Genomic DNA, 27,101 nt, shown 5'->3' on the forward strand with positions numbered 1-27,101 from the left:
GTTAAGGATTACCCAGATGAAGCAAGTGCGCATCCTGTTGGCAGACCGCTACACCCAGACAAGAGATTCATGTAATGAGTAGAATCCGTCCATGAACTTCAATGAATCAATGAATCGCCCGAGTCACCCCCACTTTGTGCTGGAGCAGCACTGATTCTTGGAGCCAATCGGTGTGGAATCCCGGCCTGGCCCCGCAAAACTCGGACTGCGCTTACAGTACAGGAACATGAATGTACCTGACTTCGGTTATGACTCCGTACATACTGTACCTACTTAGTATGTATACGGAGTATAGTACATATTGTACAGTGCGTCGTCAAGTTCATGTCTGGCGGTCACATCACCCCATGCAAACCCCGCCCCTCTTCGACTCCCGCCAATGAAGCTTACTGTGTTCGATGTAGCAGCACTGGCCCGTGGCTGCACCCCTTCCTCTGCCCACAAATGTTAGGGGGAACAGCACGAGACTTCCATCCCAATAGCTTCGCGGGGAAAATTAAACGAACAGAAATACGTCAGGTCGGAAAAGGATTGACCGACAGAAGACTGCTCTCATCTCCTCATCAACAGTGCTCGGATAAGCCACGGTTTGGCACCGAACTGGAAAGAATACAAGCTCCAACTTACTGATGGACAATCAACTCCACCCCACTCCACAGCCACCTTAGCTCACCGCTCATACGCTCTTGTGGTTGTGCTGGAGTCATCTACGAATGGAGTTCCTCTGAGAGCTTTGGGCTTGAGCGCAATCTTTGTGTTGAATGGGGTCGCAGAGGAGACATGAAGCGACACATGGTTTAACTGAAGCTAATTGAGTGGGGAAATCCCGAATATTAATCAAAAGCAGAGCATCGACTACTCCGTATAACAACAATTGAAAGACAAAGCATTTGGTGCGGACTTCTCTTTACAACTCAGCTGAGAAAAGGAGAAACGCCATTGTGTTTGAGACCATGATCCCAACGGAGCGGAGACGTTCTCATCCTCCGGTCAGTCTATGATTTTCGCAACCGCCGCGACGTCCGGATAGTCCCTCAGGATTGAGCTGTCGCTACTTACTTCCAATCCCTTCATCAACCATGGATCCATCAGCAAGTCCGAGACGGTAGGACGAACTTTCGGGTCCCATTGCAGAGCTCGACGTAGCCATCTGAGGAAGCCCTCCACCTCGTCGCCTTTGATATCGGCCGCGGCCTGCTCGAGACTTCGCTCTGGGATCGGAACCAGGTTGGTCCAATTACCATCGTCGTCCCAGAGAAGGCGTGCAAAGCGAACCCGACGGACGAAGTCAATAGGTGGATGGCCGAGAAGGGCGACCAGTTCCGCAAGGTGGGCGCCATCGTCCCATTGACCGTCGAATGTATGGTTTGTGATGAATCTGCTAGTACTGGCAAGGTCCCAAGCCTATCTCCGATGCCAATGTCAGTATATGAAATGGCCAAGCTTTGACAGTATAAGAGCGGAGGGTAGCTGCGTATTGTCTTATGACTCACCAACATTTCAAGGCCCCAGCTAGCGACTTTGTAGTCCCAGATCAAATGTAAAATGACCTCTGGGGCACGTTGAAAGTTCGGCATGATGTAGATGTAGTCAGTTCTCCTGGTCTTCAAATCGTGCTTCTCCGAGATCACAGAGCAATGGATGTCCGTGCCCAGTAGGGAACAGTCTGGATCACATAGATAGTTCGACCTTCGAGGATCTTCCTTTGCAGGGGGTACTTGATTACCTTCTCTTCGTACTCAAGGATACTGGCGGGGAAGGGCGCAGGCATGAGTATGTATCGCAACTGGAGATCTACAACCCGGTTGAATTTCCTGCTGTGGAGCGGTTCATATACAGACTTACAGTATGAATAAGCTGAGGCACCCGATGCAGATTATCCAAAGCATAAATGAAATTCCTGAGGGGTCCCTTCGCTTGCTCAAGTCTGGGTACGGGATCTATAACTCCCAACCTGCTCCCGATCAAGCCTAGCTCGAGCAGGCTCATTCCTAAGACCTCATGGACGAGGCAGACATGACGACCATGAGGGCCTCGGATCGAGAAATGATTGAGAAGCTTGCGAACATATTTTGTGCCCGGGTGGTCGGTCTCGATGGACTGCATGCGGTTGTAGACATTCAGCTCATGGTCTACTCCTCGAGCCGACACATAGACCTTGAGGGCGACATGGGTAGACTCGCTGGATTGTGCCGTGTCATCAGTAGATTGGTTTAATGCTTTCGGTTCGCTGTTCTCAGCTAGACTTACACCAGATCGCGGGCCAACCAGACCGTCGAGGTGACACCATACCCGATCTTGGATATCACCTAATACCTATCGTTCATAACCTCACCTTGTTCCACTGGGTAGTAACGCTCGGCGAGGTGGTTCGGTAACGTCCCCTCTTCGATCTTGATGGATGGATCGACCAAGTCGAAGCCAGATGTCGGAAAGACCTTGAGCTGACATGTCCATCTCGGGAATGCATGACTGGGTTGATAAGTGCGTGGGCACGTCGAACGCAGTTACTTAGTGAGATCTTTTGAGATGAGGCAGTCAACAGTGCAGATCGAGTCAAGCTTCGGCTAACAAAGTGAGACATGTAGACTGGCCCGCCCTTATAGCTGGGTGCATGGCGGTTGATTCTTGCTCGAGTGTTGACACTGACAGGATGAGGTTCAGGTTTGTGGGTGGAAGAAAAGTCAACATTCAGTTCCAGTAGTAACCAGTCAGACGGGAACGTTCCCCGAGATGATATTTTACTTCACTTCAATTGACCTGGACACAGACCTTCAATCACCTCTATTAATGCTGTACTATTTTGTTTTTTAGTTCATGTTGATCAAGACCCCTGAAACATGTGGAAGTTCTGTACCATTTTCTAAACTAAATTTGCATATACAACTACAGACAGCCAAGAACACCTTCATGCTATAGATGGGTGCATCTCGTCCAAGTAATTCTAACGAAGCATAATATCCTTCTCCGCATATCATGTTCTTGTAGTTACCTTCAGGCGCAAGCCTCTAGGTCAGCCAGTGAATATGTTCGTCCCTGGTGCTATTTATTTCATTTCTTCTTCCCAGTCTCTACGTGTTGCTCACTGAGGCAGTGACGGCACTCCTCACTTACAACCCTATTATCTTTCAACAAAGTTAGTTACCTTCATGGTCTTTTGCGTAAAGATATATAGCCCTACGAGACTGCCCTAATTTCCTGATTGGGAGACGGACGGAGAAATGGAGGGCCGAGGAACGGCCGGGTCGAGCCGCGCAGGAGGCGACTTTGTTTCCAAATCCATGAATTAGCATCTATCGTTGGCAAATCGATCACCATTATAATATTCTTCTCCTTCTCTTTGAATGCCCTCTCCACTGCAGCCCGTGTCTTTGCGCAGCTCTCAACGAGCAATTGACGTAGCACGGAGACTGATTCATCTCCGTGGTGGCTGTAGCATTAGCAGCATTAGCAACAACCGCAACCGCAACAGCAAACGCGACAGCGACAGCGGCCGCCGGCGACCAGTTGGCCGCCCAATCAGTCAAGCCCCCACCATCCCCCACCATCATTCTTCTTCTGCATCCTGTTCTTCTTTCTCTTCTCTGACTCCTCCGGCCTTCCCCTCTTCCACAAACTCCTCGATACCCCCCTTCCCTTCCTCCACATTCCCCTCTCCAGACAGCACAATGCCTAAGGACAAGGAATCCAAGGTTTCCTTCAACCTGAAGACCCCCAAGGGTACGAAGGACTGGTCCGGCTCCGACGCCCTCCTCCGCGACCGCATCTTCTCCACCATCGCCGACGTCTTCAAGCGCCACGGCGGCACCGCGCTCGACACCCCCGTTTTCGAGCTCCGCGAGATCCTGGCCGGCAAATATGGGGAGGACTCGAAGCTCATCTACGACCTCCAGGACCAGGGGGGTGAGATCTGCTCGCTCCGCTACGACTTGACCGTGCCCTTCGCCCGCTGGCTGGCTATGAACCCGGACGTCCGCAGCATGAAGCGCTACCACATCGCCAAGGTGTACCGTCGCGACCAGCCCGCCGTCAGCAAGGGTCGCATGCGCGAGTTCTACCAGTGTGACTTCGATATCGCCGGGACCTTCGACCCCATGGTGCCGGACGCGGAGATCCTGCGCATCGTCACCGAGGTCTTCGAGGAGCTCGGCTGGAAGGGCCGCTACAACATCAAGATCAACCACCGCAAGATCCTCGACGGGCTGTTCGAGGTCTGCGGTGTCCCCGCCGACAAGATCCGCCCCATCTCGAGCGCCGTCGACAAGCTGGACAAGATGTCGTGGGAGGATGTGCGCAAGGAGATGGTGGACGAGAAGGGCCTGGACGGCGCCGTGGCCGACAAGATCTGGACGTACGCCCAGAAGAAGGGCAGCCGCGAGCTGCTGGACCATCTCCTCCAGGACGAGACCCTGACGGCCAACGCCAACGCCAAGGCCGGTCTGGACGACATGGCGCTGCTGATGGACTACCTCGAGGCTTTCGGTGTGCTGGACCGCATCTCCTTCGATATGAGTCTCGCCCGCGGTCTGGACTACTACACGGGTGTCATCTACGAGGTCGTCACCGAGGGCTCCGCCCCCGCCGTGCAGAAGGGCTCCGAGGAGGCCCAGGCGGTGCAGAAGAAGGCCAAGAAGGACAAGGCCAAGAACCTGGAGGACGACGACCGGTCCAACGACCCGACGCTGGGCGTGGGCAGTGTCGCCGCCGGCGGCCGCTACGACAACCTGGTGGGCATGTTCCTGCCCAAGGCCCAGATCCCCTGTGTGGGTGTCTCCTTCGGTGTCGACCGCATCTTCTCCATCACCAAGGCGCGCATCGAGCGCGAAAAGAGCGCCGAGGCCCTGCGCAGCAGCGAGGTCGACGCTTACGTCATGGCCTTTGGTGGTAAGGGTTTCACCGGCATGTTGAAGGAGCGCATGAGCGTCTGTCAATCCCTGTGGAACGCAGGTGTCAAGGTAAATTTTCACCCCCGGATGACCCCCCCTTTCCCTTATCTTCATCCCCACTCACGAACCCCTCCTTCGCTGCAGGCCGAATTCTCGTACAAGGTCAAGCCCAAGCTCCCCCAACAATTCAAGGCCGCCGAACAGGTCGGCGTTCCCTTCGCCGTCATCCTCGGCGAGGACGAGCTCGCCGCCGGTAAGGTCCGCATCAAGGAGATGGGTCTCGAGGACGGACACCCCGAGAAGGAGGGTGTGCTGGTCGACCTCGCCGCCCTACCCGCCGAGATCAAGACCCGTGTCGCCAACAAGCGGGGCCTGAGAATCCAGGAAATCGCTGCGCAATTGGAGGCTACCACGGTTTAAGCTTGAAGTCCCCGGTATGAGAGAACTCAAAAAAAAAGAAAGAAAGAAAGAAAGGCGGGCAGCCAATACAATCTGTTCACTAGATTTACAGCCAAAAAAACGTTCACACAACGGAACGAACGTGAGGGGAATACTATATAGGTAGATGGTTTTCCCCCCAGAATACCCGAGTTTTTTAGATTGCAGTCGAATTGAAAGCGTGCAGGATGAATGAAGCATTTCATTTCTTCTTCTCTGGTATGTTTTTGATATAGAACGGACGCATGATGGATCTGCATGTGCATGTACGCAAGGAAGTATTATTCGTAGGAGGGGAGTGCAGCAGCTACGACTACTCTTATTCTAATCTCTGGATTAATGGATTTTCAAACCGTACAACCTGCTAAACCGGTTATATAGTGGAAAGATAGTTAGTTATTTATACACGCGAAAGAGAAAAAAGCGGAGGCTGAAAACCCAAACCACCCTGGTTTTATTTATATAGATCATTGCGCTCCCCTCATCAACAACCCCTTCACAAACGGCACCGAATCGATCACATCCAAGCCAAAACTCCGCGCCCACGCCACAGGCCCATTGCCGGGAACGTTGTACAGCTTGTGCAGGACGTCGCAGGCACCGCCGATCTTGGCGTTGGTCGCGAAGCGCTCCCCGGCATACCGCTCTAGGGTCAGGATGTCGCCGAGGTCCATGCCGTGGGTGGCTGCGTATGCGACCGTCTCGGCCAGAGCGGCCACGTCGCCGAGGCCTAGGTTCAAGCCCTGGCCGGCGAGTGGGTGGATAACGTGGGCGGCGTCGCCAACCAGGGCGATGCGCGGCGAGACGTAGGTGGAGGCGTGGCGGAAGCGGAGCGGAAAGGAGGCGACGGTGCCTTCCTGCACGCCGGTCACGAGGGGTGGCAGCTGGCTGGGTTTGCGGGGCTGCGGGGTGTGCTGCACTCGCCAGGTGAGTTCGTCTTCGTGGGGGTCGAGGGCGGGGGATGAGGCGGTAGTGGGTGATGCGGGGCGTTCCATGCGAAGCATGTAGTTCAGGTCGGTCATGGAGAGGCGGAAGGCGGCGTTGACCATGGCGATAAAGGCGCGCGGGGGCAGGGCTTTAAGGTAGGCGGCATTGGCGGGGGTGGTCGACCAGACGAGGCTGGCGTTGTTGTTGGGGAGGGGGAGAAGGGCGATGGGACCGCCGAGCGCGGGGAGGAAGCGCTGGTAGGCTGTCTTAATGCTGGCGGAGTAGTGCACGGGGTCCAGGTCAGACAGCGAAAGCGTGGCGACGACGCCGTGTCGGTCGTAGTCCCAGCCTGAGGTGGAGATGTCGGCGAAGCGCCGTACGGGACTGTTGATACCATCCGCACCCACGAGGAGGCGAGCTGCGATCTGCTTGGGTGGCTGTGAAGTAGAGGAGTTTGTCGGAGCGAGGGAGAGGATGGGCCAGGCGGAGAGATCGGGTCCGTCGGGGATTTCGGAGCCATTGGAGATGGAAGAGACGGTGGTGTTTGAGAAGATGGAGAGATTTTCGTCTCCGGACTCAGCGATGCGCGAGAGGAGGGCGCGCACGAGGTTGGAGTTCTCGGTCATGGTTGCGACGGTGCGCATGTCCTCGAAGGGCGAGGACTCCATGGACCAGTCGAAGGTGATTCGCGAGCCGGTCTCCCCATCCCAGACCTGCATTTCTTGGTAAGGCTGAGCGCGAGCCGTGTCGACATGGTCCCAGACGCCGATTCTTTGGAGGAAGGAAACGGAGGAGGGCGTAAGGCTGCTGACGCGGTTGGAGTAGTGCCGTGCATCGAGAGACCACGAGCGGGCTTTCTGCAGGTCTTGGGTCTCCACAAGGGCGACCTTGAGCTTGGAGGTAGCGGAAGACGCTCCTGTTGGTTGTTAGATCATCCTATGTAGTTCATTGTCATCACGAAGCGCATACGCAGAGCTGCAAGCAGGCCTAGGCCTGCAGGACCACCGCCGACACAAACGACATCGTAGATCTCGGGCGATGCACTAGTCGGCGTAGAGTGAGATGCGAACCTCCGGCGAGCGGGTAAACCGCCTAATTGACAGGACGGGCAGACGTAGGGCCGCGCGGCCGATCGTACAAGGGACCGCATGGTGACTCTGATGCTTCAGGACAAAAGACGTCGCAGTCGTCAAGAGGTCAACCGGATGTGAATCCGAGGTTGGCTGATCACTTGCAAACCAGACAAATTAGGATGGGCCGCTTTGCTCACCGCCCGGCTCGGCAGAATAAGAAAGTTTAGGCGGTGGCAGAAACATCGGCCACCGTCTCCGTCGAGCAGACGTCATCAATGTTTACACTCCGAGTCGTGGATAGAGATGGCGAGCAACGAGAAGCAGCGGTGAAAGATGGGGAGAGATGATACGTAAGATACATAATCTTTTATCTTTCAGGTGATGCTCTCAAATCTATACTACTCTCACTTCTCGAGCCCGATCAAGAAGCCACCAATGCGTGTATCGTTTCGGTGATACACAATCTGGTCTAAATAGGTACCAATCATTCTCTTCATAAGGCGCCATGCAGTTTGTACACCGGATAGCCTCGTAATACTCTGGATAGAACCCACTATATTCCCAATCAATAAGTCCAGTAATAGTCCATTCATTCCCCTTCAGATCTACGACAATATTTTCTGGACGAAGGTCACCATGTGTGAAAACGATTGCAGGCGAAGGTGACTGGGTGGGAGGGGCAAGCTGACGAAGCAATTCAACAAAGACCTCTCCACCAGCGCGATTACTGGTGAAAAGAAAATCTTCGAATTCATCAACAGTCAAGATAGGTTCAAGACTCCGACGAAGATGTCTTCGAATGTCTTTGCAGCCTTCGCCACTAGGTCCTCCAAAGGGTGTGCCCGTTTCATACGGCAAGGACCTCAATCATCCATGATCAAGGTAAGCTGTTTCTTGATGGAAGCTTTTTGGACTGTTTGGAGAGATGGCCATATCTCAGCCAGGGTAGTTGAATGCAGGTGAGTCATAAAAATGAGCGAGATGTTGTTCATTCGAACAAACCCAAGAGGTTTTGGTGCGGCTATGTTCGGTTTATGCTGGTGAAGGTAGAGTAGTGTTGTGTATTCAGTCGTATCATCTAAGTCTCGCACAGCCTTTAGAATGATATTATGACCACAGCTCAGGACCATTTTCCGACGGGCAAAGGGACCCTTCCAGATAACCTTGCTTGAGCCTATAATTTCAATTATTTGCTGCGCAAGGTAATGCGACTGCTCTGCGGCTGAGCCAGACGTTCCAAGCAGATCCTGAACTGTGTCGGATAGAGGAAAAACCATCTCAGCCGAGTCGGACGAGAAGATCGAAGCGCGAATGTCGTCTTCTCCGTGGTCTTGGATCGAGGTTGCAGTCTCCTAATCTGGAAACAACATTAGAAGGTTGAATACCTCGATTAAGGACTACTTGCCACGTTGGACATTCTGGCGCATTTCCTTCAATCGATCAGAATATCTCAAGGGCAATTTCGCTGTTAGGTCAATCTCCGGATCCTTCTCGATAGCCGCTTGAAGCTTGGTCAGGGTGTGCGCATTGAACTTCGCAGCTTTTGTTTTGCAGATATGAGCCATGATCAGCGACCGTTCTACTAAGGTGAGCGAAATCGTGTTGAAGAACTGGTTATGAAGGTGGGAACGTAAGATGGAACGTTATGTAAGATGCAGTGGACTGGAGGAGTGACCATTTAAGCAAAGGGACCCCCCGAGACTTGGGAACTCCGAGCATGTGACTTCCCTAGAAGTACTTAGTAGTAGTTACCATATTCTGAAGTACGTACAATACATCAAACGAGACCACATTCTTCCTCTGTGATAAACTCCACCACCTGAAACCACAACATACCAGGCTAGCCAGTCAATCCCTCCCGTCCTGCACCACAGCCCCCAGGCCCCAGACCCCATGCACTCACTCCGCCACAACTGATTACTCTGTAGAGGTAGCAAGAAACTAGAAGTAGAACTAGAAACTAACCTCCCTTTTTCTTCAATGTCTAACTCAACATTCTTTTCAATATACCTATCTATCCTACAATGAAAAAGTGCATCATGAGCATACCCGAATTACAGCCACCACTACTACCACCACCAGTAGCAGGAGACAAAACCCCCAATATGCCTACCAATTCATCGTCACCATCTTCACCAACATCAACACGGAATACATGTCTAAGATCCCCAACCGCACCATCATATAGACACCACACAACCACAACTCCCACCCCCCAAGAATCCATGCCTATAACCCCCCAAATTCCCGCACCAACACCACCACCACCACCTACATCCCCCCACCTCAGCGCCAACTTCAACCGAAACCACACCGTCGACTACGACCACGAGGTCTACCTCGAACTCATCACCAACAAAAGCGCGAATCCCAATTCTAGCGACAAAGATCATGCGACGGTGTCGAAGACCCCGAATCAGATTTATCGGGAGGTTAGTATTGCCCACCCCTTCAGTTCCTTCTCGTCGAATTGCAGGGGAAAAGAGGAGAGGGTGGCCAGAATAAGGCCGGGGAACTTTTTTCTCAGTAAAAAAAAAAGAAAGAAAGAAAGAAAGAAAGAAAGAAGAACAAAGCTTATATTAAATATAGAATCTCGTGCGGAGGCAAACGACCCGTGCGTTAGATCTAGCGGTGTTGGATCCGGTGGGGCATCAGGATCCGAGTCCCGTGGATTTGGAGTGGGCGGAGAGGGAGAGGGTTAGGGAGAGGGTTGTGGGGAGTTGAGTGGACTTGGTTCCATCTGTCGAGATTGGTGCATAGGTATGTTGCATAGGGGATAGCCAGTTAGAGGAGGCTCGAGGCGAGAAAATCGAATGAGAAGTCACTCATTTCATAAAACCTCACCCAGGGTACCTTGGTTGGCGCAAGCTGAGAGATTTATCGAGAAAGACTTGCAGGCAGGCAGGCACCACAAACAGGCTAGTCGATGAACAATAGAGAGTATACCTAAAAGATTCGAAAAGCACAGGATCATCATTTAAACACATCCCCACAACTACCGGCCCTCGCCGGTCCCTGAGTCGCCCGGATTCTCGTCCAGATCCCCCTCCATCTCCGCGACGAACCGCTCCCAGGTGTTCAGCACCCCCTGGTAGAAATCAATGTGCTTCTCCGCCAACGCTCCCAGTGTATCCTTGAATTCTGCCGCTTTGATTCGCTCAAAGTCGGCCACCTCGCGCACCACCTCCTCGTCGAACATCTCCGACGTCGTCTTGGCCGACTCCACCTCCCGGGTCAGCTCGTCGATCCGAAGCTCTAACTTGCGCACCCGCTCGCGCCGCGACTGCTCATGGTCGACCCCGCGCATGTCCTCCATCTTGGATCGGATGAACGAGGCCGGGGACGAGGTCAGCGGATTTGAGGCATAGTACGACGAGGGGTTCGAGGCCAGCGAGTCGCGCTCGGCTACCGCCTTGTTGCGGTAATCCACCAACGCCTCGAAGTCAAGTTGCTTCTGCTCGCGCGTCTTGAGCAACGACTTGAGGGATACAATGTACGCCTCCATATCCCGTAGGGAACCCAGGTAGTTCTGATCGGTGTGGTCCTTGAGCGTCTTCAGCCCACGGCCCGTCTCCTCCACCGAGGCCGCGAATACCTGCAGCGGCACCTCCACCTCCGGCTCGAGCGGCGTCAGCTTGCGGAACTGCATCGCCAATTCATTATAGTCCCCTTCGAGATCCGACTCCCGGCGCGCTACCCGGGCCACAATCTTCTCCACGTGGTTCAAGTCCTCGTCAAGCTTGTCGGCCTTCTCCCGAACCTCGATGAACCGCCGATCCGGCTTGTGCACTTTGGTGAACGCATTGACGAACGTATCGGTGAAGTTATCGAACAACCCCGGCACCCCACTCCCGTCGGACGTACTGGTCGAGTTGCGAGACGACCGCAGCCGCATGTGTGCGTTCCAGTCGGGCGACTCCAGGAAAATCGCCAGCAATGGCGCCCGCCGTAACACCGGGTGCAATGTCAGACGCTTCAGGAATCGATGTAGAGACCACGCACGGCGGGTGGTGAATTCCGGCCCAAAGCGATCACCGCGGACGTACTCCATCTTATGCTTATCCGGCAGCGGCGGGACCGCGCAAGCGGGGTACTCGCGGTAGAGCGTTTTGTAGAGGAAGTAGAAGTCGGTGAATCGTCGTCGTACAGTAAATTCTGGTTTTTGGAAGGACTTAAAGTCGGTCTGTAGCGAAGTAGCGAGTTATTAGTACCTATGCTCTTGTTCCGTCCCAACATCCTCATCCCTCCCTCCGGGCGGCTAGGCAACCGCACTGGGGTAGCACTGCGATAATCTCGTGGTGTGAAGGAGTACACCCACCTGTGTCGTGACCAAGTAGGATATATATGCATCTTTCGTGCCATCATTCTCCTTTAAGGGCGAGTCGACCCGGCATTCGAGCACGCCGTCTCCGATCCCAGCGAGGTCGACGGCATCGGCCATGGGGCCGGCTTGGGGGTTCTCTTGGGCGGAGCTCATCCGTCGCTTGCCATTGACATCGTGGCCATATCCATGAGGCTCATCTTCTGCGTCGGTTCCGGACGTTGTGGGGCGCGAGACATCGCTGTCTGGTTCGTGGCGCCACGAGACGCTATCGAAGTCGTCGTGGTGGTCCATCGAGGGGTTGGTTGCCGTCAAGAGCCGGCGCGGGATCTGCCTGCGTGATGTCGGAGCTGCGTGCCTGAACAATACTCAAAGCTTACTAGATAAAGAGCCAGTACACGGTACAAGATGGGCAGGTGATGAAGTGGGGTTTGGTGTTGTAATGCGGAGAAGAGCACCTTTAGATGGCAGAGTGTGGAGGTGAAGTTCCGTTTCGAGAGCTGGAGGGATCGGGGCAGCTGCCGTCATTGCCAAGAACCCACCCGTCCCGAGACTCGATTCGGTGTGTTACACTCTATGCAGTTGATCGAGTGAAGTATACCAGATAATACTAGGCTGCAGCTTCCACATCATCAATCTTCCCCATCTCATATGCAGATTACGAGTTTCTAGCCATCTCTGCTATATACACAGCTTGACTCCTTCATGCACATATCCAGAAGACACGTTTCCAGCAAATAAAAAGAAAAGAAAAGCGAATCCTAATGCTCGTCGTTTCATAGATCAAGCAACATGAGAGTAAGTGACAACCCAATGACCAGCATGTCTATTCGTCCCCTGTTCTCTGACGGTGCCCTACTCCATTGGCACCGTCCCGGTCATGCTCTTCACTAATACCCCGATCCCTGTACGGTTCATCATCTTCGTCGCTAAAGAGAGGCTCTTCTTCGTCGCTCTCTCCTGCAAAAGCATTGTACAACTCTCCGCCGCGGCGACGAGTGCGTACCGACCGTCCGTTCATCGCTTGCAGCTCATCCTCGTCCTCGACCATCTCAAAGTCGTAGTCGTCCCGGTTGTCGTTGCGGAGGCGTTTGCGACGCTGAACATGGAAGTAGACGCCAAGGCCAATGCAGAAAACGATGATCGAACCAATCGCGGCATAGATCCAGGCTTGAGTTCGCTTCGATGCGCCAAAGGTGGGGAAGAAGGATGGCAAGAAGCTGTCCGAAGCTGCTGTGGGCGCTGGAGCGACGCCAGTCTCTGTAGGGGAGACCACTTCATCCGAGATAGGAGTCGGCTCCGCCGTTGTGGTGGGCTTGACATTTACCGGACGATCAACAACATCGGTAGGTTGAGTGGGGGGTTGCGTCTTGGCCGGGCCAGGGTCAATGCTGGTCGTAGCCACATGAGTGTCCTCATACTCGTGATCGTCATCGTGTTCCGTGGGCATGGGGTGCAAGGGTTGCTTGGTACCATCGATAGACTCTCCCCAAAGGTTGAGACGCCAGTCCACGAAGAACCCACTGTGCTCATTGACTTTCGTATCCTTGACAATCACGGTCCATTTGCCCACACCGGACTCACCCCTGGGAATAAATTAGCAAAGGCCACGAGAGGCAAGTACAGAAGAAGATATGTGAATTACTTACCAGTGCGCGACACTCATGAAAGTCCAGTCGACGTAGCCCTCACTTTCATTATCGGGTTCTCTGGCTGTGCTAAGATGGCTGACCAATCCTTCCGGGCTGCGCAATTCGACGCTCAAATCCCCACGGCGCGTGTGGTTGACGTTCATTGTCACAGTCACATGCTCGAGACGTTCGAGGTTGGCTTCGTCCATCATTGCTCGAGTCACCTCGTACGAGCTGGCCAGACCCTGATCGCCCTGGGGAACCTCATGATGTACTCGCAGCCACGGGGAGTGAAACCATGCCTGGGGTTTAACAAGATCCCAAGTCTTCGCTTTCTGCACCATGGTGTAGGCGTCGACCCTGCCAAAGCCCCAATCATGACTGAATTTCCTGCCATTCTTCGTATTTTGCCAGCTACCATCGTTCTCGTGGACGGGTACTGCTGACTCTACCATAAGGTATTGCGCGTCGCGCCAAGTGAGCTCGGGCCTCACGCTGAGAGCGAGAGCGATGGTACCTGCAGCTAGTGGACCAGCCGCGGAGGTACCACCATGCGACGAATAGCACTTGTCCGTTCCCACATCAGTGGTGTGGATTGCATCACTCGAGCCACTGCTGTATGCGACAACCAGCTGGGCGGAGCAAGACTCGGAGTAGCTGGGGTGTTTGTTCTCGCGATCAATCGCACCCACGGTGATGCTGTAGATGCTGTTTGTATAACCGTCAAAGTTGCAGTTGTCATCATAGTTCGCCCCATTGCCTGCCGCAAAGACAAAGATCGAACCCTTTCCATCTCGACCATTTTGGATCCCGTTGACCATGGCGCGCTTGATCAAAACTCCCGGCGCCTCCATAGTGGCGCCGTCGTCGAATGGGCCCCATGAGCAGGAGTAAATATCATTTTCTTGATAGGCGTAATTGATAGCTGCTGCCTCGTCGGCATCATCGATGGGTTCGGACAAGATCCGAATGCCCGCGATGCGACTGTCATACGCCACACCCACACCACAAACATCGTTTCTTGCCGCAGCGATTTCACCCGCACATCTGGTGCCATGGTGGTCATCGCTGAGACGGGGCCTCGGTTCAGGACCTTTGTCATTGTAGTCGTATGACCCCTCGGCAAAGTAGTTGGGTTTCAGATCGTTGCTGTACATATCTAAGCCATCATCTACCACTGCAGTGGTCACTCCTTCTCCGGTAATGCCCTCCAGCCAAAGCCCAGTTACATTCAGGTCATTCCCCAGCTGGATAGTGTTGTAAAGATGCCATTGACCGTTAAAAATAGGATCTACGATCCCAAGGGAGGCGGTGATTTGTTGTTGAGCCTGCACGGCTACCGGGTCCTCTTTGGGAGCAGCGGCCAACCGATCGACGTTCACTGGCTGGGGGATTCGTTTCTGGAATCTCTTCTTCGGGGCTAGTTTCTCGGACCAGAGAATACCGTCCAGCCCCTCCTCTCTCCTATCCAAGGCTGGAAGTCCGGCGGTGGAAGCTCCGGAGTGTCGCCGCAAGCTCCTCCGATGCCGCAACTGATCCAATAACGTATTGACCTCGTCGCTACTCTCTTTCGGTATGGAGAATGTATGATGTTGCGGTAGTTGTCCGACGGGGCCTTCATGGCGCGCCCCAAGTCGCTGTGCTATATCGGCTGGGGAGGCGGACTCGTCGAGGTGCAAGGCGAAATAATCGCGGGTCTCGTAGGATCGGTGAGGATGGAGAGAGGCCGAAGCAGAGGCACACAGAAAGCCGAGGGCCACTGCGGCACCACTAGAGATACGCATGGCGCGAGTGCGACAAGCGGTCTGAAGTGCGTAATCAGTCTAGAGAATTAAGACAGAGAATGTGGTGATTGCGGGCATGGACACCCAAGATATCTCGCAACCAGACAGCGATCGACCAGGGGAGTCGGGGGAGACGGAGCTCAAGTGGCAACGATCGAGACAGGTAGATTTTGAAGTGGAGTGGGAATGAGGGTAAAGGGAGGGAGTGGATAATTCGACCAAACCCCAAGAATTCTGGGGGAGGGGGAGAAATTAATTGAAGGAACGTGTTCTCAACCCGTCAATAGCAACTGAGTTAAGTTAATGGGTGGTAGCAGGGGTTGCGCCTCGGGAGGGTAACGATAACGGGCGCCGCGAGCGAGCGACAGGCTGCCGTGGCTGGAGACAAAGACCATCTGCACTCTAACCCACCTGGGCTTAGCCCGGGCCCGATTGCTTCTTGGCACCTGCGCCTGACGTGGACATAGTTTGTAGTAAGTTAGATGTGAGTTATTAACTATCGGAGGACTGCACTGGGCAATGGACTTGTCTGTGATTGACAGCGACGGACATACCCTTGCTTTAGAAATCTCATCGGAGTGATGGGACAGGCCAGCCCTGATAATGGTACATGTTAACAAACAATGATCGAGCAACAAAAATGTGAGCCCCATTCAATTCGTCAGCGGCCCCAATCTTGCGTGATCGACTGGGCGGGTTGAAACTGATTCCTCTTGGCGAAACGTGACTGTCGATAGGGGTAAGTAATACTGTGTATTTCTCAGCCAGATATGAGACAGTTAATGGTAGTGTTAGTTGTATAGTGCGGCAATAAAGGATACATCCATTCTGAAGCAAGTCGATCGAGGTGTAGATAAAAGAAATATGCACCTGGCCATGATATGAAGAGAACAAAAATAGAACTTGAGATGCTCACACTCGGACTCGAACCGAGGATCTCAGCATTACTAGTGCTGCGCTTTACCATCTAAGCCATGCGAGCGAGATCGTTGGAAGCGCATTCAAGATTTGTTCCATGTTGCCAGACATATATAAAGTGACATCACCCGGAGCTATAGTAGACAGCTTTGTAAACGGAGATAAAACTCAATTATGGAGGTAGTTGTACTACGTCACGCTGAAATCCGAACCAGACACTGATTTTCTCAAGACACATAGTATCGTCTCCAACGATTTGGACTGCTTGCCAACCGTACTCGTCCCGATTATTATACTCTAGGTTTTTTTCTGCTTCGTCGGTACCACTGGAAAGGATTGATTGATATGCATTTGGAACAGAGAATAATGAACGTTCTCCTAGCACTCCTCCAAATAGAAAGCTGTTATTTCGTCGTTCCCAGCGGAGCACCGCAACCGCCAATCTTCTAGGTAGATCATGTCATGACTTACATTCCCACTTCCGTGCGTAGCCGATGTCAGTATTTAAAGCATGGAAATACCCCGCACGAGAGCAATAAATCTTAATCCACCTCAACCATTCGCCCCCTCAATCCTTGATTTCACACGAGACAAGAGAGGACCATTCCATTCCAAGACGTGAGAAGCCTATCTTCGGATCTACATTATCCGCTCGAAAAGTACGAGAATCCCTCTATGCCATCCGCACTTGCTTTGATCTAACCAAGCGAAACCCCGTGAAGTTCAGTCACAATGTCCGAGCGCCAAACTGGAATCGTCAAATGGTTCAATGATGAAAAAGGATACGGCTTCATTACCCCGGATAACGGGCCAGATCTATTCGTCCATTTCCGGGCAATTGAAGGGAGTGGATTCCGGGCTCTCAAGGAGGGTCAAAAGGTCACTTTTGAAGTAGTGCAGGGGCAGAAGGGTTCCCAGGCGGAAAAGGTTCGGGTAGAGGAGTGATCTTTTGCGGTAGCTTATGTGTTGTTCTACCAGCAAAGCAAATGACTGTAATGGGGTTATCAGGAACGAATAGGCTTGGGTTTCATCAGACCAAGCGTTTCGCTCCCAGATATTATATGGTTTCAAGCATCTTTCTGTACAGATCTGGGACAATTCATTGCCATTACCATACACCATACGGAATATTCAGTTGTGGTTTACCATCTATTCCTTACCCGCACACAAGGAAGCGTAGACAGCCTGGTGATAGCCAGAACCATATTTGTCGATGTGAAATCGCCGCTATTGCTGCCCACGGTGCCGGACATGGCTCAGTACTTGGGTTTAAGCACACCAGGCTCTCCCAATGCCACCATTGACATGGAATTCAGAGGTCAAGGAAGTCACCTGCCGGCATGTTAGGCAATTTCAATGAGCAATCACTTGAGTGGGACAGCGTGTCTTGCTTAAGTTCAAGTCTTGGGTGCATGTGGGGGGATTGGAATATTGGAGAACAAGGTGGGGGAACAAGAGCAAAAAAAGCAACGACACCTGTGAGATTCGAACTCACGCGGGCGAACCCACTGGCTTAGCAGGCCAGCACCTTAACCACTCGGTCAAAGTGTCTTATTCGTTGAAGGTGGCGAATTTTGCTCATCCATGACCATATACTCAAAATGGAAGCGCATAGATGCACAGCGTTTAGTGGAGCGATAAATGTAAGGGCTCGCTGGGCGATAAACAGGAGCACACATGGAATAGTACTGTGGTTCAGCTCGTTCAATCGATGCTGCCTATAGGTGTGATCACAGGCGGTCTCTCATTGTTGACGGGGTTGTGAGGAGAAGCCAATTGACGATGGTCTGGCTTTCCTTACGGGGAGGTTATGATCAAGGATAGCTCCAGATCTCCTCGATTTGGGTACTCTGGTCTTCTTAGTCAGTGAAACAGTGTTGTGTGCTTGGGAATTAAGACAAATTTCCAGCAGCCAAGGGTTACTCCAGGTCTGGTTGCCATTCGTAGGGTTTCGAGAAAACATTAGTGTGTAGCCGCCGCGTCGGAGTATTCATACATGAGACCAATCTCGGTAAGCTAGGTATCCATCGCACAATTAACGCGGCTGTAGCGCTTGACTACTCTGATGTAGACACTCATGTGAAACGATATTTCCCGGCAGTATCGGGTTCGCTAGGATTTGTTCTCACGGGGCAATGGCGGCGAATCTGTAGACATGATACTAGTCCAGTGTGAAACTCCCTGAAGGCTTCAATACCAAAGCATTCTTGCTCACTCAAGATGGTGGGGAGTAGCAATTATCAGCTTCTCTGCTTAGCTTAATTCTCAGACCAGCATAGCAGTCAGCAATGCCAATCTGAATGATTTCTCTGCGAGGAAAGGAAAACGGGGAGTAGAGGCATCCCACCTTGGCGGACTGCACGAAAATCAGGAAAAGACCGGATTCTGGGCATGGAGTACGTTATCGTAGCTGGAAGTCTTTGAGCATAAGAGATTAAGCTTAGACAGCTATAGTTTGGAAGTCCCTTGATCCTGTCATGACATGCGCCGTGCGCGATTTGCTAGGAAGAGGTGCCCGATTGCCTCATACGCGAGGCACATCAACACGTGAGCCTTTTGAGTAACTTGTCTGGCGGGTGTTGCTCCTCGTTGAGGAGAGGGAGCTACTCTTCAGTCCGACCTCCGTGGAGGGCAGGAAGGGAGAGAACATGTCAGCTTTCAGGTCTATTCGGGTGTTCAGGTCTCACGGGAAGAGCACATGTCCTGCAGTGGCTCCATACTTAACAATAATGCATGTTTTGGTTTGTTGTATCCGTCCGCTCTGACTCGGCAAGCAATCAGTTGGCTGTCGTTGATGTACCTTCGATGACTACTGATTCGAGCATACGGTGTGTAGAGATTGAGATGTCGCCAGCCCTCTGCTCCTTGATCGCTACGAGTGCGACTCCACCATCTTGTAGTGGCGAGGGTGCAGTACGAGTGGGTGCATCTTTGAGTTTCTCTGGATAATGCTCTCGGCGGCTGAGCGAGTGATGATAATCCGGGAGTAATTGTCGGAAATCGTGGCGATGGTGAAAGCGCCGTAGGGCGCGAATGTACCAACGTGACCGACACTTAGCTTGCTGCGCGAATCGCTGCGAGGCCACTCTAGCAGTCTGGGCAGCTGTAACTGAGTGCTCGGGCAAGTGACTACTATAGCACATGACATCGAACAGCGTCGATGGGGGTGGATGACTCTGCCGGGCGGGTAGATCAGCGCCGGCTTCCCGGGTTCCTGCCTTCCATGGGTCGGTCCTCCCGGACCGCGGCGTGGAGTTCAACGTCACGCGTGAGGCTGGATGGACGCATCTTAACATGCTGCAGTATATCCTCATGGAGCAACCGGTCAACAAGACAATATATCTGGTCAGCAGAGTGAGGATAATTGGGGAATCGACAAAAAGACATGACGACACCTGTGAGATTCGAACTCACGCGGGCGAACCCACTGGCTTAGCAGGCCAGCACCTTAACCACTCGGTCAAAGTGTCAATTGCTTGTTCTGAAGGTGGAGCTGAATGATCTTGACCCGCTAGGCTAAGAATGAGGATAGATTGTGTTGGGGTGTAAAAAGAAATCGACACCTGTGAGATTCGAACTCACGCGGGCGAACCCACTGGCTTAGCAGGCCAGCACCTTAACCACTCGGTCAAAGTGTCCAATTGTTGATAACGTCAGCAAGCTAACTAACCTAGATACTAAGATTATCAAGCCAGCATTGTCTCACTTTTGATCTGAGTGTCTTCGTGACTAATGTATAGCTTTGAGGGAATCTGCTATGTGCCGGTGCTACTGATCTGCCTTTCTTCCCTGCTGTTTGAAGTATGCGACTGCCCTCAAATCAGCAAGTCTTGTCATGTTGACACGTCCCATTTCCGTTACTATAGCCGCATCGTAGGGTTGATCACTGGCGATGTGTACTAGTCCATCAACTTGGCTGGTCGAATACGTGATTAGTTCCCGGTGTTTCAGTTCCTGATCCTTGTTTACCGTAAGACTTCATTGATTTGTGTGGTTTGTCCTGTGGGGTTTCGACTATTAGAGTCAAAGGTTTTGGGTGTATCTCCAGGTCCGGTAACTGAACATGGATCCGGAATATACTATTTCAGACGCACCCCACAAACAAGAGGAGTGGCATGAGCATCGACCAGGTCAAACGAGCAAAAAAAAAAAAAAAAAAAAAAAAAAAAAAAAAAAAAACAAAGAAACCCATGGCAGGCCACACAACACCCGACAGCAACAGAAGCAGCAAGCACGTAGCATAATCCACAACCGATATCTCAATAACTCTACACATTACCCGACCCGTGTGCATGACCACGGAAGAAGAGCAAGATATACACATGGTAGCTGGATCAAGCAAGCGGTACTAACTAGACTGTTGTAGCATACATACACAGTAAGAATGCGCATACATACGTCCATGTAAATTGCAAATAATTAGTTGACTGGTTGCTGGGATTATTGCTGCAGGATACTTTAAGCCCATGGAGCTGACACCGGAGCCCACCTAGTCTTACCCATACAAGGTACGCGAAAGCGTATATGCGAGAACATCATCTGCACAAGGCCACCCGCCATACAGAGTACCACACATTGAAGTGCACAAAGCCCGACGTGAAGAGTCAAAACGGATACACATAGCATACATGGAAAACACAGCCCCAAGCAACCACCATACGGTCCATAAAATATGGCATGCAATATACATTCATCAGAAGTCTTGATGCGTACTCCATGGGATTATGCAGATGTTGATCATGCTTGGGGTATGCATATTTTCAGGGTACTTATCCAGCTTCTTCTCAGAGAGAGAGAATAATAGAAAAGAAGGCAGAAAGGAAGAAAGAAAGAAAGTCGTGCCTGGGGCAGTGCACCATCCCCGGTATGATCGGGAAAGTGTAAGAGACAAAATAAGTACATATTATGCAAGAAACATGAGACTGATAGTAACTAGACACTTTGACCGAGTGGTTAAGGTGCTGGCCTGCTAAGCCAGTGGGTTCGCCCGCGTGAGTTCGAATCTCACAGGTGTCGTTTTTTTTTCAATTCCAGATTGCCCTCTTCCACCAACCACTTGTTCTACACCTGCTCAATAGGCGATTTCGCTGGCTCTCTCAGCCTCGAGGTAGACTTGCAATGTACAAGAATACGAACCACATCCTCGCCCCAACGCTCTGGTTTCCCCTACCTGTACCAATCACGCCGCATTAAATTCGCGTAGACGGCAACCTACGCATCCATGTAGCACACCAGACCCAAGCCACATCAAGCCCAAGGTACAGTACATTGACCAGGTACCTCGCTGACTCCATTGGCTGGAAACACGCCGAGACACCCGCCAGATCGATGCATGTCTATAAGAACCCAACCCCCAGCATCCGAGGTCAAGTTAAAGTGTTTCATGCTAAGCGACGGCCCAGAAAAGTGGTAGCAACTTGCATCATCCTAGCCCAGTACTGCTGTTAGGTCTCTAATCTATTCCCCTGCCGTCGTCATCGGAGCTCGATCGAGGCCGTGCGCTTCCACAGACACTAATTTCATACTGCACCGGGAAGAACCAGACCGGAATCAGGACGGGTCCACACAGCAGACCAAATCAAATGGTCGCAGCTGTCCCTAGACCCCCTAAACTAGGCATTGGGCTGAATTGACAACTGCGCTGCCAGCGGCGAGACATGAACTGATCGATAAATCGGTGAGAGGTGCAACGTTAGAATTGATGATTTGACGAAAGCATCGAGGGTGCCAATCACAGAGGCCAGAACACACATGATCCTTCGAAGTCCATTTTCAAATCGCAGCAAGGACGGGTAGAGACAGAAGTCCCGACGAAAAAGAAAAATAATATGGAAGCCTGATGATACATAATTCAGTTATCGTACGTACGTACGTACTCGGCAGTACTCGTGGTGCAGCCCCGCCTGACGCAGCAGGAGCAGGAAAAGGCTGAGGATGAGTGAGGACGAGAAGGCAGGGTTGGTCTGGTCTGCCAGCCACCCGTTTATATTATTTTCCTCCCCACACTCTCCCGTTGATCATAGCATTTCATCCCCCATTCTCCCCCCCCCTCCCCTCTTCCTCCACTTGAATTCTGCGCCAAACTCGACAGATTCGGGCCCATTATCTGCTTTCCCCCTTTGTCGCATCTTCACAGGCTTCTTACTGCCTCCATTCATTGTTCTGCTACCGGCCAACCCCACTGTGTTCCGCATCTCGTGGTTAGTGTAACACGGCACCCAAGGGAGGTGTATACATACTTGCTCGCTTGTGGTTATACTCCGCACCGGCGCATTCGCTCCCCCTCGACACCACATCGCAGGGTTGCTTATACTACAAGCTGCTTGCTGCCATTGAAAACTATGCGATCATATATTCTGAATTGAGTTTCCTAATATAGCAACACATTAAAGCGTGGTTGTGTCGCGCAGTCGTGTCACCTTTGTCGCCGCAGGGTCGCCGCAAGCTTACGCTGTAGCAAGTTATCCTTTAAGCAGCAATCGCCCGAACCATGACCACAGAGAGTATTCGAGCAACAGAGCACGCAGACAACATGTCCTCCGATCCAGCGTCCAGCAGCAACTCACGTCCAGTCTCGTCACATCGCCGACAGCCTTCGCAAGGCTGGCCCGCTGCTGACCACGAACACGACAGGGAGAATTATTCCATGAATGCGATGAAACACAACGTGCCTTACATCCCTGAAAGGCCACACGGCAGCCGTGCAACCCGCTCAGGTTCCACAAACAAAGGCAGAGGGAAAGCTCTCAAAGAAGAAAGCACAGAGCGAAAGGACCGGCTACCGACTTTAGAACCATCACTATGGTCCGAGGCGAATGAGCCGCTACCGGCCGCAAACATGAAGAACACTGGCGGCAATGGCCTCAAGGGGCCAAGGCCCGATACCCAGGCATCTCCCATAGACCGATCGAATACCCGTCGGTCTACGACGGACCGTGCACAGCCCTTAGCTTCGGATCGCTCGCCTCTTCAACTGCTAGAGGTGTCCCTGAAAGAGAAAAAGAGAGCACGGGTGCTGGAAGCTGAGATGAAATTGAAAGAACGGATGCAGAGGGAGGCCGAAGGCCGAGAATCGGCAACGTCACAACCCTCAGATTGGGTAAACCCAAGAGCAGCAGGTCGCGAGGATACTGCGCGAACCGGGACTGGGCAGGCTCCTAGACAGAAGCAGCCCACCACACAAGGTGCCAGACGACCGGATCATCGACGCTTCCCTTCGGAGAGCCAGGCAGAGTATGGGCCCCTGGAACAAAATCCGTACGAGAAGCCCAAGTCCTCGCGCCCCAGAGCACCATCGCTGCAGGATCCAGCGGCGTACCCGACTGACGATGGCCCTTACTCTAGCGCCCGAATTCCGGACCCGGCAGTAGTGAATAGAGGCAGTGCTCCTAGACGTACAGTCACCGTGAGCCATAGACCTGGAGGGCCGCCCATGGGCCCACGAGCAATGAACACGAGCGGACACCAGAATTCGCGCACGCATGGCCCCGTTGCCCATGACTCGAACCAATCCAGGCAAAATAAGATGGCGTCTATCAGCAGAAAGGATGTAGCGAACCAACCAGAGACCAGGAACACTGGGCCTCTGAACCAGAATGAATTCATGATACCTAAAGGCAGACCACTGCCACAAGCTGGCTTGGACGCGACTTCCGCAATTCCGAAGTCACTGCCCCCACAGAATGCTGCAAACAATCTTGCTAGCGTTACGACCGAGCTATCTACTCCCCTAGTTGCGGATCTGAGCGCTGACTTGAGCCGCGAAACTTTCGGAACAGAAACCAGTGCACCGTCAAAACCCAAAGTCTCGTTCAACGTGCCGCCACCTACACCCCCTCCGCTGTCAGAGTGGAAGACTGCGCAAGTTGCTCGGCTAGGGGCTTCCGACTTCGACTTCCAGCGATTGGATGCAGATCGAAGCAAAGCTTGGTGGGAAGGCGGAACGAGCAACAACCGTCGGCGCAGCAGGGCACTACCAAGCGACTTTCCGCACAGATCACAGACTCAGAAGTCAACAGGTAAGTTGTTTGATGGGATGATAACCCGAGGAGGGTGGTTCGAACTACTAATTTCCCCTGTCGTGTAGGTAGCAAACGCTTCCAGCCACCAATATTCCTTAAATGTGGACCTTTGCTTCGATATGGCGGACTTAGGCGCATCCGTATCGATGGGCCCAATGGACCATTCAACAAGGAGACATGGAGAGGTAGCATCCTCATTGTGACGCAAGACTCACGCTCATCCTATGAGCCACGGCCGAGTCTAAAGTTGTTTTCGCAACCAATGGATCTACTCCCACCTCCACCAGTCCAGGTAGATGGAGAGGAAGCTCGCCTTGCACCCGAGTATGTCGATCCTACGGCGGGATTGGTGAAGTTAGGGCGCGACGGGCGCGCTCTCTACGTCAAACCAGTGGACCATATTGACGAAGAGATGGACCTCTCGATTATCGAGAACGATGATGGCCTCTACGAGATGTCTCCCAGCATGGTCGACTATAGTAGCGAGGGTGTCAAGCAAACTATGCCGGCCAATCGTCTTCACCAAATGGACGGAGAAACTGCGGGGAGTTACACCGAGGTCACCGGAGCCCGCCTCTATGCGGATCCAGGGCGCGATGTGACATTTTGGAGGTTCAACATTGAGGTTGAACTGGGCCCAACTCAACAACGAATCGCCTATAGGCTGAATCAGGGCCCAGCCATAGGGTTCTGGGTTCCCGCACGGGGACAATCTATGAACGTGGTGTTCCATACAGGCAACGGCTTTAGCCCAGCTGTCGACTCCAATAAGCTGTGTGGGCCTGATCCTCTGTGGCGTGATATTCTGACCGAGCATCAGACCCAGCCGTTCCACGTTATGATTGGTGGGGGTGATCAGATCTTCAACGACAAGGTCATAGCACAGACAGCGCATTTTCAGGAGTGGGTCAAAATCAAGGGTTTGGGTGAAAAGTATGATGCATCGTTCACAGCGGAGTTTCGAGCCGAGTTGGAGGACTTCTATCTCGGAAATTACTCGACGTGGTTCTCGCAAGGACTCTTCTCCCTGGCTGGCTCTCAAATTCCCATGGTGAACATGTGGAACGACCACGAGATCATTGAAGGCTTTGGTTCTTATCCCGAGGAGTTCATGAACTGTGCCGTTATCTCGGGCCTCGGAAACATTGCTTTCAAATACTACCTCTTGTTCCAGCATCATAGTGTTCCAGAGGAGACCGAGGCGGAGGAGCCGAGCTGGCTTCTTGGAGCTCAACCAGGCCCATACATTGATCAGAAGAGTCGGCATCTCTTCATGTCCCTGGGCGACGGCCTGGCTTTCCTTGGACTAGATTGTCGCACAGAGCGAATGGTAGGTCGATAAATCCCAGCGCTTATGTCGCATTTACTGACCCATGTCGTGTGTAGACGGATGAAATTCTCAGTGAACAGACTTGCGATCTGATCTGGGATAGATGTCATCGCGAGATATCGAGGGGTGAGACCAAGCACCTGATTGTGTCTTTGGGTATTCCATTAGCATACCCCAGAGTGGTAAGTGGTGGAGCCAATACTTGCGAAGTCCAAGCCTGCTAACATCTTCCAAGGCGATGGTCAAGAATATTCTCAACAGCCGCAAGTCCTTGGGCAAAGCCGGTCTTTTTGGCGGCTTGGTTAACAAGAATGGTGGCAAAGTAGAAATCTTTGACGACCATTGGACGGCCAAACACCACAAGTCTGAGCGGACATATCTGATCGAGGATCTTCAGGATCTGGCCGCCGAGAAATCAGTTCGAATTACTATTTTGAGGTAAGTTTGAGCGCTGTTATCTACGAGCGGCGGCTGACTGGCTATCACAGCGGTGATGTCCACCTGGCCGCTATCGGCCAGTTCTACTCAAACCCGAAGTTGAATATCCCCAAAGACCAAGACTACCGGTACATGCCCAACATCATCTCCTCGGCCATCGCGGATCTACCTGAGACAGAGATGATTTCCGATATGCTGAACAAGCGCAACCGGGTGCATCACATGGATACCAACACGGACGAGGATATGATTCCCATCTTCACCCATGATGTGAACAACAAACCCCGTAACAATAAGAGACTGCTACCGCGACGGAATTGGTGCTCCATTCGTCGATACCAACCAGGTCAGTCGACTTGATGTCTGCCCGAGCGCTTGAGGACGAGATTACGCTAACTTACTATCAGGTGCTACGCCGCCCGGGACGCCGCGGCCTGCACTGAGGGCAGGCGCGGAGGAGCCTCGCCCGCGGAAGCTGAAGAGGACTCTATCGCTGACGCGTGGGGATAAGCCTCCCAGCGGAGGCCTATTCCGTCGGCTTTCTGGCCGGGGTCCACCACCCACGAAGGATTTCAACCTGGGTGAGGCCCCAATAGGCCGGCGGATGAGCATGGACGGGCACTTCCCGTCGACTGAATCTGGGAATGGCTATTTCCCGCCTAAGGAGTTTCAACCCGGCTTCTTACAGCGCCGCCCAACAAATGCTAGCCAGAAGGCGAGCAACCGTGCTGGTAGAGGCCTCGATGCAATCATTGACATGGAGGAAGGACTAGCTATTACGCTCAACCTAGAGCTCAACCCCAAGGATCCGGCAGGTATTACGACCCCATACAAATTGCTGGTTCCTGCACTTCGGTACGAAGGGTTGGATTTTGACCAACCGGCCGCTCCGGTGGCCAAGGGCTGGAAGAAGTGGTTGGGAGTCCGGGGGTCCAACAGAGAGAGAAAACCAGCGGAGGATACGGAGGTAGAGGACGAGGAGGATGACGATTTGAGTGACGAAGAGGACGAAGAGGACGGAGGAGGCTACGAGAATCCTCGGGAGAGATCCGGTGGAGTAGTCGGTGCAGGCAATGGAATGGGGCCGGCCGGGCTGGTCGGTGCAAGCGAGGAAGATGTGGAGGCGGAAGAGGGCGATAAGGAGGAGATGACTTCTTCCAAGCGGAAAAAATGGTTCGGGCGATCGAAGTGAGGGGATTGAGCGAATGAGATGTAACGATTGACGATATGGATGAATGATGGATGAATGAACGCTAGAGATGCTTGAGTGATGTGAGTGTAGATCATTTGATCGATAAGCAACGGCGGTCTCGGCCTGTTCCCGGTTTATAAGC

General features: G+C 52.7%; 10 protein-coding genes and 5 non-coding genes across 15 annotated transcripts; 5 read left to right on the forward strand and 10 right to left on the reverse strand.

Moving 5' to 3' along the window:
• Positions 1 to 242: 242 nt before the first annotated feature.
• On the reverse strand, positions 243 to 2,457 carry BP01DRAFT_422143 (kinase-like protein; the record flags this gene model as incomplete). Its single annotated transcript, XM_025579553.1, has 5 exons — positions 243 to 807; positions 1,060 to 1,404; positions 1,494 to 1,619; positions 1,846 to 2,182; positions 2,336 to 2,457. The coding sequence occupies 5 exons, from the start codon at positions 2,455 to 2,457 to the stop codon at positions 670 to 672; spliced, it is 1,068 nt and encodes a 355-aa protein (XP_025432715.1). The 3' UTR covers positions 243 to 669.
• An 848-nt stretch (positions 2,458 to 3,305) lies between these two features.
• On the forward strand, positions 3,306 to 5,636 carry BP01DRAFT_355129 (histidine--tRNA ligase). The gene is made up of 2 exons (XM_025574616.1): positions 3,306 to 4,955; positions 5,031 to 5,636. Exons 1-2 carry the CDS (start codon positions 3,669 to 3,671, stop codon positions 5,304 to 5,306), a joined length of 1,563 nt encoding a protein of 520 aa, XP_025432716.1. The 5' UTR covers positions 3,306 to 3,668; the 3' UTR covers positions 5,307 to 5,636.
• Positions 5,637 to 5,678: 42 nt separating this feature from the next.
• BP01DRAFT_355130 (putative ubiquinone biosynthesis monooxgenase (Coq6)) lies at positions 5,679 to 7,448 on the reverse strand. The gene is made up of 2 exons (XM_025574617.1): positions 7,221 to 7,448; positions 5,679 to 7,167 (listed from the first exon to the last, which is right to left on the reverse strand). The coding sequence occupies exons 1-2, from the start codon at positions 7,399 to 7,401 to the stop codon at positions 5,792 to 5,794; spliced, it is 1,557 nt and encodes a 518-aa protein (XP_025432717.1). The 5' UTR covers positions 7,402 to 7,448; the 3' UTR covers positions 5,679 to 5,791.
• Positions 7,449 to 7,702: 254 nt separating this feature from the next.
• On the reverse strand, positions 7,703 to 8,889 carry BP01DRAFT_414697 (uncharacterized protein; the record flags this gene model as incomplete). The annotated part of the gene is made up of 4 exons (XM_025579074.1): positions 7,703 to 7,990; positions 8,033 to 8,186; positions 8,327 to 8,676; positions 8,740 to 8,889. 4 exons carry the CDS (start codon positions 8,887 to 8,889, stop codon positions 7,718 to 7,720), a joined length of 927 nt encoding a protein of 308 aa, XP_025432718.1. The 3' UTR covers positions 7,703 to 7,717.
• A 660-nt stretch (positions 8,890 to 9,549) lies between these two features.
• Positions 9,550 to 10,048, forward strand: BP01DRAFT_381168 (uncharacterized protein; the record flags this gene model as incomplete). The annotated part of the gene is made up of 2 exons (XM_025577284.1): positions 9,550 to 9,756; positions 9,914 to 10,048. The coding sequence occupies 2 exons, from the start codon at positions 9,550 to 9,552 to the stop codon at positions 10,046 to 10,048; spliced, it is 342 nt and encodes a 113-aa protein (XP_025432719.1).
• Positions 9,920 to 12,130, reverse strand: BP01DRAFT_355132 (sorting nexin-4). The gene is made up of 2 exons (XM_025574618.1): positions 11,643 to 12,130; positions 9,920 to 11,507 (listed from the first exon to the last, which is right to left on the reverse strand). Exons 1-2 carry the CDS (start codon positions 11,937 to 11,939, stop codon positions 10,320 to 10,322), a joined length of 1,485 nt encoding a protein of 494 aa, XP_025432720.1. The 5' UTR covers positions 11,940 to 12,130; the 3' UTR covers positions 9,920 to 10,319.
• Positions 12,131 to 12,278: 148 nt separating this feature from the next.
• On the reverse strand, positions 12,279 to 15,357 carry kexB (kexin kexB). The gene is made up of 2 exons (XM_025573267.1): positions 13,295 to 15,357; positions 12,279 to 13,231 (listed from the first exon to the last, which is right to left on the reverse strand). The coding sequence occupies exons 1-2, from the start codon at positions 15,058 to 15,060 to the stop codon at positions 12,472 to 12,474; spliced, it is 2,526 nt and encodes an 841-aa protein (XP_025432721.1). The 5' UTR covers positions 15,061 to 15,357; the 3' UTR covers positions 12,279 to 12,471.
• Positions 15,358 to 15,969: 612 nt separating this feature from the next.
• On the reverse strand, positions 15,970 to 16,042 carry BP01DRAFT_t108. The gene has a single exon. It is a non-coding gene; the product is annotated as a tRNA-Thr (tRNA).
• Positions 16,043 to 16,553: 511 nt separating this feature from the next.
• Positions 16,554 to 17,118, forward strand: BP01DRAFT_355135 (cold-shock protein). The gene has a single exon (XM_025574619.1). It carries the CDS (start codon positions 16,711 to 16,713, stop codon positions 16,921 to 16,923), a length of 213 nt encoding a protein of 70 aa, XP_025432722.1. The 5' UTR covers positions 16,554 to 16,710; the 3' UTR covers positions 16,924 to 17,118.
• A 330-nt stretch (positions 17,119 to 17,448) lies between these two features.
• BP01DRAFT_t107 lies at positions 17,449 to 17,529 on the reverse strand. Its single transcript has one exon. It is a non-coding gene; the product is annotated as a tRNA-Ser (tRNA).
• Positions 17,530 to 18,710: 1,181 nt separating this feature from the next.
• On the reverse strand, positions 18,711 to 19,274 carry BP01DRAFT_422150 (uncharacterized protein; the record flags this gene model as incomplete). The annotated part of the gene is made up of 1 exon (XM_025579554.1): positions 18,711 to 19,274. The coding sequence occupies one exon, from the start codon at positions 19,272 to 19,274 to the stop codon at positions 18,756 to 18,758; it is 519 nt and encodes a 172-aa protein (XP_025432723.1). The 3' UTR covers positions 18,711 to 18,755.
• A 93-nt stretch (positions 19,275 to 19,367) lies between these two features.
• BP01DRAFT_t106 lies at positions 19,368 to 19,448 on the reverse strand. Its single transcript has one exon. It is a non-coding gene; the product is annotated as a tRNA-Ser (tRNA).
• An 87-nt stretch (positions 19,449 to 19,535) lies between these two features.
• On the reverse strand, positions 19,536 to 19,616 carry BP01DRAFT_t105. The gene has a single exon. It is a non-coding gene; the product is annotated as a tRNA-Ser (tRNA).
• Positions 19,617 to 20,913: 1,297 nt separating this feature from the next.
• Positions 20,914 to 20,994, forward strand: BP01DRAFT_t93. The gene has a single exon. It is a non-coding gene; the product is annotated as a tRNA-Ser (tRNA).
• Positions 20,995 to 22,031: 1,037 nt separating this feature from the next.
• BP01DRAFT_422151 (uncharacterized protein) lies at positions 22,032 to 27,037 on the forward strand. The gene is made up of 6 exons (XM_025579555.1): positions 22,032 to 23,996; positions 24,065 to 25,329; positions 25,386 to 25,511; positions 25,565 to 25,767; positions 25,818 to 26,113; positions 26,175 to 27,037. The coding sequence occupies exons 1-6, from the start codon at positions 22,469 to 22,471 to the stop codon at positions 26,957 to 26,959; spliced, it is 4,203 nt and encodes a 1,400-aa protein (XP_025432724.1). The 5' UTR covers positions 22,032 to 22,468; the 3' UTR covers positions 26,960 to 27,037.
• Positions 27,038 to 27,101: the final 64 nt, after the last annotated feature.

The sequence above is a fragment of the Aspergillus saccharolyticus genome (genome assembly GCF_003184585.1).
Source record: "Aspergillus saccharolyticus JOP 1030-1 unplaced genomic scaffold BP01scaffold_9, whole genome shotgun sequence".
NCBI lineage: Eukaryota > Fungi > Ascomycota > Eurotiomycetes > Eurotiales > Aspergillaceae > Aspergillus > Aspergillus saccharolyticus.